General features: G+C 46.1%; 1 protein-coding gene across 1 annotated transcript in view; it reads left to right on the top strand.

Moving 5' to 3' along the window:
• The first annotated feature begins 10,588 nt into the window (after positions 1 to 10,588).
• The window catches only part of Cib4 (calcium and integrin binding family member 4), a 44,102-nt gene continuing 43,851 nt past the window's right edge, over positions 10,589 to 10,839 (top strand). Inside the window, exon 1 of the mRNA XM_070025186.1 lies at positions 10,589 to 10,698. Coding sequence (XP_069881287.1) covers positions 10,645 to 10,698 — 54 coding nt within the window. The 5' untranslated portion in view covers positions 10,589 to 10,644. The remainder of the gene's footprint in view (positions 10,699 to 10,839) is intronic.

The following is a 10,839-nucleotide window of genomic DNA, read 5'->3' as shown; positions in this document are numbered from 1 at the left end:
CTCATTCAGCTTAACCATTCCAGTTCCTCAAGGCCTTTGAGCTGACTTCCAGTATCAGGGTTCTACTGTCTCGGTCTGACAGGCAGGCTACTCAGTTCATTGGGTTTTCCTGCCTGGTGATTGTTGCTCTTTGGAAGTGAGGATAGAGGTAGGAGTCATAAAAGACACACAAAAAGGGAGAATAGCAAATAGGAGATTGGTGTGAGAGAGGTAAGGGAACTATTTGGTGAATAAAATATAAATCACATTATGGTGGCTGCCAAGAGGAGAGAAGTAGTTGATGAAAACCATATGTCTGTGACTAAGAGGGACAAGGAGCCCTGCTCTGTGCACACGCGCGTTGAAGACGTTGCTCTTGGTCTCCCATGCAATGGAAAATCTCCTATTTTAAAGAATACAGTGCTAAGAGGCACTCTGAGACAAACCACATTTCGCAATTAAGTAGTTTACAAGGTCAGTAAGGAAAAGTCAGAATAAACCAGCTGAAAAGATCTTGCTCAACAAAAAAATTAAAAGTTCAATGCTATAGTCGTACTAAAATATCGCATAGGCTCCTTCTGTAGTTTTTTCTAAAAAATTTAAATTAAATCTTACTTTTTTTTTGAGCCAGAAAGAGGAAATTCTCCAGTGATGGAGAAGCAGCAAAAAGTGCTTCCGCACTGGTGTGGATATGATATTTCCTGATGTTTGAAAAAAGAAAGACTAATATTTTTTTAAAAAAGATATAATTTTCTTACATTTTCAAAATGGACCTTGAAGTAGACTAAAATCAGACAGACAGACACCACTGCTCTTCACTTCTAATTTTCTCATCCAACATCTCCCTTGAACACTGTTGCTGGCCCTGCCTCATCATTCTCTTACCCATCCTGTTTGCAGGCTGACCCCTGCAGCCTTCTGGTTACCTACTTTCTCCTGGCATACCCTTCCCCCTAATTACATGGATAAAATGTTAGCTTTCCTGGGAGAATCGGGGGTGCTGGGGATCAAATCCCAGGCCTCATGCAGGCTAGGCAAGCACTCTGCCCCTGAGCTACACTCCTGCCCTTGCTAGCCACTATTAAAGGAGATCAATTTCCAAATGTTATCTATTCTACCATCGTCATTATCATCTGACTTTTTTTTTTGCTTCCAGTTCTCCATGAAATTCTCTATCTTGTCATCTATTTTCTTGACCATATTAATCACAGCTATTTTAAAGTCTGGATCAGAAAACTCCAAGATCTGGATCCCCTGTGGGGCTGTTTCTATTATGGAGATGCTTTGGGCTCTGCCTGATGTTACCTTTCATCACGGAGGATTTATTTTTTGCTTTCCGGAAGGCAGTCACAGAAGCGGAAGGTCATCCTAATCCAGCCTGGGATTGGGCTGATCTGATGCTGGCCCACAGACGGGGAGGGCTGCTCTATTTTTAGGTCACCCTTCTTCCTAATATGTAACTTCTTGGGGTTCTTGCTTCAAGTCTGGCATGGTTGTTAGGGACCCTTCCTCTCTGGGGGGCCTTCGATTCCACATTTAGCTTACAAGCCCCACAAGGCTGCCAGCAGCTCTGCTCAGCTCATCATCTTTCAGCCTGTCTCTACCTCTTGGGTGGGTGCTAGAAGAAGGTCTTCAACCTTAATGCTTCTCTTCTTCCAAAGACCCTGGGCATCCGCTTCTCTTACCTGGTCATCTGAATTCTTCATTTATCCCCTCCTATCCCCCACCCCCAACCCTCCAGGACTGAAACCTCCAAATGCACATGTCAGTGTCTTATTTCTCTATTTGATCATCTGCTTCTTATAAGTCAGTAGATGAATGCCAAAGGGCCAGAGCAACACTTGAGTGTTGCCTCCATATGATTCCTCTCTCTGGCTCCTAAGCTCCTCATTCCTGGCTGCCTTCAAACAGATAGCTTTGGATCTTTCCAGCTCATTATGGATAGAAGGACTGGCTTGTCAAAGGTGCTGAACCATCCCAGGAAGTGGCTGCTCTATCTACTCCATTAGAACTTGAACTCCCTGAGGGCAAAGAGTATGTCTCCTTCACCACTGGGATTCCTGACTGATCTCACCTGTAGCTTTAAGTGTTACCTATGCCTGAATGTTTCTGTCTGTAGTCCCCTCTGCCCCACTATCTAACTGCTCCGTGCATCTCCATGGATCTCCACACAGCCATTCCAAACTCAGCAGGTCCCATATCCTGTTTTTCCATCAGACTTGCAACTCCTCTACCTCCATCCTTGCTCAGGTCAGAATCTTGAGGATCAGCACTGGCCTTTCCTGTTCCCTCCTTCCAACTCCCAAGGTGGCAGATTCCTCCTTGAGATGCCACATGAAGTCATCCAGCTCTCTCCTCCTTTCAGTCACAACCTTGTCCCAGCAATGTTCCCCACCTGTGGGATATTCAGTAGTGTCCTCACGGTTCTCCCCAGAGCCTCATGGCCTCCTTCCAACACATTCGCCAGCCACCCCATGGGCAGAGTGATCCCTTGAATCTGATTATGTCATTTCTCAGCATAACACCCTCCAATGACTTCCCATTGCTTTTAACAGAAAGTTTTGAAGGTAACCCTCAAGGAGCCACAGGCCCTGCTGGATCTGCCACAAGCCCCCTTCTGAGCTTGGCCCTTGACACACTGCAATCTTGACACACTGCCTTCTCGGTTTTACAAACACCCTGAGTTTCTTTGAGGGCGATATTCCCATCTCTCCCTTTGTTTCTCTGGTCACAGCACAGCCACAGCCTGATGGTTAACCGAGTGACCATTGACTACCATTGCCCCTCTTTTTGAATAAATAGATGAATAAAAGACAAGGACCAAAGATGGCCACCCCCAAGCTCCAGTCCCCCAGCAGAAGCAGGACAGCAACACTTAGCAAGAAGGTATCTGGGAGAGGACATTTTGTTGGCAAGTGTCTGATAGCATGACCATGAGTGAGAGAAATTCTAAGTTGCTGTTGAAGGCAGTCTTAGTGCTGGGTGTGAAGGGCAGTTTGGGAACCCACAGCTCTGAGTTCCAGTCCCAGGCCTAGTCCAAATCATGACAAATGGACTTTTTGTTGTGCTTTGTGGTTTAGGAGGCATTTCCACAGATAGGATCTCATTAATCCGGCTCTGTGACCTCCAGCAAGCCGCTTTTAGAGGCCTGTGGGGGGGATGCCTGAGGAGATGGGGAGGCTTCCAGATGCAGCGGACTTTGGTTTCTTCCTTGTTCTTGGGCAAATTGCCTCTCAGTTTTGGCCTCAATCTATTGGCTGACAAGACAACCTCTAAGGTTTGTCTACAAGATACTAGAATCACAAATTTGCAACTTCTAGATTCAGAAGGCAAATTTTAGGAGTCTTCTCCTCCTCTTCCTCTTCCTCCTGCTCCTCCTGCTCCTGCTCCTCCTGCTCCTGCTCCTGCTCCTCCTCCTCCTCCTCCTCTTCCACCTCTTACTCCTCCTCTTCCTCCACCTCTATCTCCTGTTCTTCTTCCATCTCTTCCTCCTTTTTGTCAATTGTAGGGCTCAGGACCTGGGTGCTATCCCTAAGCTCTCTCTCTCTCTCAAGACTAGTGCTCTACCACTTTGAGCCACAGCTCTACTTCTGGTTTTCTACTGGTAATTGGAAATGAGTCTCATGGACTTTCCTGCCCAGGCCGGCTTTGAGCTGCAATAATCAGATCTCAGCCTCCTGAGTAGTTAGGATTATAGGCGTGAGCAGGAGTCTCCTTTCTTATCCAATAGCTATTCATTTTCAGCACAAGTGTTGGGGAAGTGTCCCAGCAACATGTGAAATTAGTGTCCCAGCACAGAGAAATTAGGCCTGAAGCAGGGTTTTTGTGTTAGTTATTTGAGAGCTGATCCCCAGGTGGTAGGTGTGTCCAGGTCCTCTCTGCCTCTACAGCTCTAGATTCAACCCGAACCTACTAAAATCACAGAAACCCTCGTGTATCTCACAGAAATACTACCAGCTTCTACCCCACTGATCACAGGTTCCTCCGGGACAGTCACTTGGAAACTTTGGGCTGTTGTTTGCCCACAAGCTGAGGTTTCTTAATAGAGAAAATTCCAGGATAGAAAATGAAAGTTTGAGAGTCCTTGACAAAGCTGGCTTTCAGTGGGAGGTGAGCTAACCTCACATAGACCTGTCCAAGCAGCAGTGCTATAACCCAGGGTGTGACGTGGGGCACTTGCTTCTGATGCAAACTAGGAAAGGTCAGGGTCACCCGGTCACCCCTGGCCAGGGGCCAAGAATGTTTCCTTCCCCAGTGCCATCAGCTCTGCCTTGTCTATGAATGTCAAGGACCCTCACTCTTTTCTGAGGAGTTTTTCAATAGCCTTGGCCATTGAAAATGGGGATTATCTATTATCTGGGTAAAGGGAAGTTTTGGGGAACTAGCATCTGTCATACTTGGCAGACTCTGAGTGACATCTGGGCTGGGAGATGTGATGGAATGTCCTGCCTGCTGCAAAGCAGTGGGGGTATTCATGGGCTCCCCACCTGGAGTGGGGCTACAAGTACTACAGCGGCAATGTCAGTCTCCCTGGGGCATGGTACTTCCTCTCTGTCTTCATCTATCTTTTTTTTATGAACTGTAGTCTCTGCTTCCCTGAGCGTTCCCTTCTGATTCTCAAGAGTCTGCTGTATTATTATTATTATTAGTAGTAGTAGTAGTAGCTGTAGTAGTAGTAGTAGTAGCAGCAGCAGCAGTAGTAGTAATATAGTAGTAAAGAACTGCTGGGGACCTGTAATCCTAGTTACTCAGGAGGCTGAGATCTTAGGATTGTGGTTGGAAGCCAGCCCAAACAGGAAAATCCATGAAACTCTTATCCCCAATTAATCACCAAAAAAGCCAGAAGTTGGGCTGTGGCTCAAGTGGTAGAGCACTAACCTTGAGCACAAAATCTCAGAGACAATGCCCAGACCCTGAGTTTAAGCCCCAGGATGGGTGCACGCGTGCGCATGCACATACGTGCGCGCGTGCACGCATACACACACACACACACACACACACAAAGAGTAAAATAAAAAAGGAAATTGGCTGCTTCTAACCCCCACCCCACTGCTACAACATTTGTTCTCCCTCTGCCCCGTACCTACCTCAGGCAATGTAAAAATACTCTTATGGGAAAGTATGGGGCAACAAAATATAAAGACAAGTTTCAGGATACTATCTGTCCACACTTTTCCTACCTGGAAACGTGCACAGGTGCTGTTTGGAGGTCCATAAGGTTCGGTTTGGTCCCCAAGATAGCTGGGGCTTAGTGGGCACTGCATCTTCGTCAGGCCCCTGAGCTCTCCAGCTCCCTGTACCTTGTCCCTAGGGCTTGTGAGAATGTCTGGGCTCCTGTTAGGTTGCCATTAGGCCTGGGAAGCCAGGAGCTCTGCTTCGGTCATTCCTTTACCCCTACTGCACCATCATGGACAAGCTGCTTTCCTCTTGGCCTTCTTACTTCTGTTGTCCCAAGACTCCACATCCTTGGTGTTCCTGCTCACCCAAGATGCCCCAAGAAAACCCAGAACTACCCTCCCCCATGCCTGCTTCTTGCAAGAATTTAGAGGATTTTAGAAACTCCTCTGCTGACAAAGCATAGTGTTCCAGCCTGCTGGGAACTTACACAAAAGTCTAGTTGAGGTTCAGAGCCAGCTGGTGACTTGCCCCAGCAGGATCTACACAAAGCTCCAGTGCTGAATGATTGCTGTGGGTGGAGCTCCGTGGGCTACAGGCCTGCACTGAGGAAATAGATCAGCCTTCTCTCCTTTATAAATTCCTTTAATAATATTTACGGTGGCTTACGGTGTGCCAGGCACTCAGTTAGCATTTAAACACCTCTTCACATTTTAAAAATAACAGCTTTAAGATATAATTGACATGCTGTACAATTCACTCTTGTGAAGTATATACCTCGGGGTTTTTTTTTAAGGTATTCAGAATGTTCCACAATCCCCTAATTTTAGAACATATTCATCATCCCTACACTCATTAGCAGGACCCAGTCTTCTTTCCCCATCTCTGGAGAGTCATATACTATGTGTGGCCCTTTGTGGCTAGTTTCTTTTATTTAGTTGTGTGTGTTTGTGTGTGTGTGTGTGTGTATGTGTGTGCGCGTGCCAATACTGAGGCTTGAATTCAGGGCCTAGGTGTTGTCCATGAGCTTTTTTACTAAGGGTTGGTACTCTACCACTTGAGCCACAGCTCCACTTCTAGCTTTTTGTTGGTGTATTGGAGATAAGAGTCTCACATGTTTTTCTGCCCAGGCTGGCTTTAAACCATGATTCTTAGATCTCAACTTCCTGAGTGGCTTAAATTGCAGGCATGAGCCACTGATCCCTGGCCATCTAGTATTTTTTTTTTTTACCATGAATCCATATATCATTTCTTTTTATTGTCAAATGATTCATTTTATGAGTATAACATATTTTATTTCTCATTTACCAGCTGGTGGATATTTAGATTGGCTGTTTGGCTATTGTAAACAAGGCTACGATGAACATTAAAGTTTTTATGTGGACACATGTCCTCATTTTTCCTGAACATGCACAGAGGAGTAGAGCTGTAGACTCCTATTGTACTCTTCCCAGTTGGAGGAACAGAGAGACTTTTCCAGGTAGCTGTACCATTTATTATTCCTACCAGCTGTGCATGCAGGTCTCAAATTCTCCATGTTCTTGTCCTCTTGGATAACATCCAGCATGGTGTATGTGTAGAGGTTTCTCATGGTAGCTTTGATTTACATCTGTCTACCTGCTAGCTAACGATGCTGCATATCTTGTCACTTACTCCTTGGCCATTCATGTAGCTTCTTTGGATTATCACCTATTCAGATCTATTGCCCTCTCCCCTTTTTTTTTCTGGTTTGTGCTGGAGTTTGAACTCAGGGTCTGGGCACTGTCCCTGAGCACTTTTGTTCAAGGCTAGCACTCTACCTCTTGAGCCACAGCTCCACTTCCAGCTTTTTGGTGGTTAATTAGAGATAGGAAATTCATGTATTTTTCTTCCCAGGCTGATATTGAATCATCATCCTCAGATTTCAGCCTCCTGAGTAGCTAGATTACAGGCATGAACCAATGGTACCCAACCAACTGCCCCCCTTTTTTAAAGTTAACTTATTTGTCTTTTTATTGTTGAATGGTTAAGGTGTGTGTGTGTGTGTGTGTGTGTGTGTGTGTGTGTGTGTGTGTGTGTGTGTGTGTGTGTGTGTGTGTGTGTGTGTGTGTGTGTGTGTGTGTGTGTATTGAATACAAGTTCTTTTTCAATGCCTGTTGAGTGTCAAGAGATGCTCAAGTCAAGATTGAGGCAGGGGATTCAGTTTTAAGAATCTGTAGCGTTCATTACAAGATGACAGAAACCTTGCAAAGAAGGTATCTTATAGCATGCAGTCTAGAGGGAAGGATGAAGAGCTGGCTTTCTTGGAAAGGAGCCTGCTCACCAATTACTTATACACCCTTCAAATACATTGTGGAAGAGGAATCAGGGAGCACGGAGGCTGGAGGGGGAGAGATGCAGGTATGCAGGTTGGTTAGTGGCTTGAAGGCAGAATCACTTGAAAGGATTTTTCTTTTCTTTTTTTAAAGAGCATAGTCTTTTATTTCTTGAGGAAATGAGATGATACATAGAAAAGCATTTTGGAATTGTAAAAGGATATGCAAATGTAAGGTAACATTCTTATTGCTACTATTGTTATTTGTGGGAACCAATGAAAAACCCTGTCTAGAATAAAATTGCAAAACCTGTGGAGGGGGTGGGGAGTGGGCAGAGGAAGAAGGCTGGGAGGTTAAAAGCTAAAGGAGGGAGCAGGATTAGCAGTGATGGCAAACAGTGTGTGTGTGTGTGTGTGTGTGTGTGTGTGTGTGTGTGTGTGTGTGTGTGTGAGAGAGAGAGAGAGAGAGAGAGAGAGAGAGAGAGAGAGAGACAGACAGACAGACAGACAGACAGACAGACAGACAGACAGACAGACAGAGAAAAAGAGGGGAAGGGGAGATCTTTGTGATTTCTGTCACATTCCTTTACCACCAGTAAAAATATTTACTTAATATTTTTCTTTAAATGGGCTCCTATTTCTTTTTTATTAAAGGGCTATATTTGTAAAGGAAACATTATATCAGAGTTGTAAATGACGAACCTGCATCATTTTCAGAAGGGAAGGTACTCTATAAAACATCTATGGAAACCAGACACTGTTATTCTGTCCTAGCTGGATCCCAAGGCAGTCTAGAACACTGTCCTGGTCTTCTCAGCCAGGCTTTCACTCACTCACTGTGGGGTGGTGACTCCCTCAGGGGCCACTCAGGACCCCCACCCCACCCCACCCCCACCACTGCAGTGCCAGCCTGTGGCTGGTCCTCGATTTCTGCCTCTCACACATACCCTGGCAGTGTGGGTTTACGCTGGTGGATGGAGGGTGTTTAGTATACACTGGTGGACAGTGTGTTTCTGGTTCCTGCAGGGCAAACTGTTGTTTGTCTTATTCCTGGGCCTCTGCTGCCCAGCCAACAAATGGAGGCTGAGTCAGGAACCAAAAGCTCTGAGCTGCAGGACAGTTCTCTCTGTTTTTGTTGTCTTCCTTTTAGAAAGTGTCAGCCGAGTGTTAAAGACACAACAGGCTGGTGTCAAGCTGCCATTCACACCTCATGTAATTGTGTAATCAAGAAGGTGGACTGAACAAAACGGAAGGCAGCAGCTTCCTGTATGAAATCCCTTAGATGTTCTGGCTTTCTGCAGTGGACCACACTGGGAGACTCCCAGACATGCAGTTTGTCCATCCCTCACACATCATTTAATCTCAGCAGCTTCCCCAGAGTGAATGAAGACTGTGGTGAGGTTGTGCAAACTCGGCTTCTGAGCCACCCCTGGCAGATAGAAGCTGCCCAGTAAATGACTGGGCAGAAGCTCTAGGATTTAGCAGAAGATGAGGATTTAACATCTGACTTTGCCTGCTGAAGTCCTGTGCATACTTCCAGCTCCAACTTGTGGGTGTATATGTGCCAGGCCTGGGACTTGAAGTAATGGCTTAAGCGCTGTCCCTAAGTTTTATTTTTGCTCAAGGCTAGCACTCTACTGCTTGAACCACAGCACTACTTCTGGCATTTTGATGGTTAATTGGAGATAAGAGTTTTATGGACTTTCCTGCTTGGACTGGCTTTGAACCACAATTCTCAGATCTCAGCCTCCCGAGTAGCTGGGATTACAGGCATGAATTTGCCCGGCTGCAGCTCCAACTTTTGAAAGTATTATCCGCTAGATGTCAGCCCAGGCTGAAAACTCTGTGAGACTCTTAATTAACCAGTATAAAGCTGGAAGTAAAGCTGTGGCTCAAATAGTAGAGTGCCAGACTTGAGTACAAAAAGCTAAGGGACAACACTCAGTCCCCGAGTTCAAACCCAATTCCAGTACACGTACAAAGCAATATCATTTACCCTTTATTGAGTACTCGGGATGTACCAGATAGCTTATTAAATAAGAACTTTCCCTACTTGATCATTTAATTTTATCATTGCAATAATGATAAAATAGGCATTTAGTAGTTCCATTTTGCAGATGAGGAAGCTGAGGCTTTAGAGTGGTTTTAGGATTTGCTTACAGGGCAGCCAGAACTTAATATTTCAAAGCCCATGTTCTCAAGCACCGTGTGTCACAGACATTTAAGTGCTACTGTCTACATGAAGACTTCCTGCCCTGTGCATCTGTAGCTCTGATGACACTGGTCTCTGTGCACACATATGGAGTATGCATGTGTGTGTGTGTCTAGTGTACATTTCCTGAGGGCTGAGACTGCATTCAGTCATCTCTTCCTGAAGTCTCTGGCACCAGCAGCTGTGGAGTAAGTAAAAGAAAGAGGGCTCTGTCTCCGTGGAGGGCAGACAAGGAAATAGTGTGTGGTTGCATTTGTGGAGAATTGTGCCTGTCCCACTCCCCCCACGTCCCATCCCCAGCTCTCGGTCCTCCAGGTCAGAGGGAGAGCACAGTGTGATGCGGAGGTATTCATTCCGGATGCTTTTGGTCAGTGCTGGTGGCAGCTAGTTGTCAGGAGGCCCAGGTGGACTCTGTCCTGAGTGGTTTTCTACCTGTGACTTCATGTCTATGCTGAGCCCCTGTATTTGAAACTTTATGTCATGGAATTTGAACTCTCTATTCCTTCAGGGACCTGATTCATGGCACAGAAGACCTTTTTCTGTGTTCTCTAGGTTACCCCTGAGGTTGTGGTCTGTGATTCTTTATCTCTGTATCCCACACCCAACACAATATTTGGGAAATGGTACTCACACTTGCACTGGCACTTACTATGTGCCAGGCTTTGTTATCAGCATCAGCGTTTCAAATTCCCATCGCAGTCCTTGGGTTATCATCCCCACTTCACTGATGAGGGCACAGGTTGTGTAGCTTGCCCTCGGCTACATAGTCATCATGTGGCAGATCTGGGATTCGATCCCAGGCAGGGTGACTCCTGAGCCAACAGCGTGTCTCTCAAGACTGTTATTGTGCTTCCTTTCCATTTGTTGTTTTAAGCATGATGTCTCTTAGCCCAGCGGAATCAAAAGAACTCTGGAGCAACTTCTGCCAACTCAGGGGCAAAAGGTAGAATGCAGGTCACCATGGCAACTGGATCCAGTGGTTGTAGCAACTGATGACCCCTTGGATTGAGGTTCTGTTGCTGGCAGGACAGAGGCTGGGGTTGGCATGGGGCAGTGTTTGAGGTACCAGATGCACTGGGAAGACCTGGAAGAGTACCAGGTGGGTAGGTCAGGCCAGAAATGCTGGGGGCTTCCCAGGACAGGTGGGGCGAAGGCAAGAACTCCTACCTGAGGTTCTAGATCAGTCTTCCTGCTTCCTTCCCCCAGCGTCTCCTGCTCCAGAGCCCAGGCTTGGGCTCTG

This window comes from Dipodomys merriami, unplaced genomic scaffold (genome assembly GCF_024711535.1).
Source record: "Dipodomys merriami isolate MVZ:Mamm:240054 unplaced genomic scaffold, mDipMer1.0.p SCAF_17, whole genome shotgun sequence".
Lineage (NCBI taxonomy): Eukaryota > Metazoa > Chordata > Mammalia > Rodentia > Heteromyidae > Dipodomys > Dipodomys merriami.
Note: the sequence above shows the minus strand (reverse complement) of the source record. Positions and strands in the feature narration are given on the sequence as shown.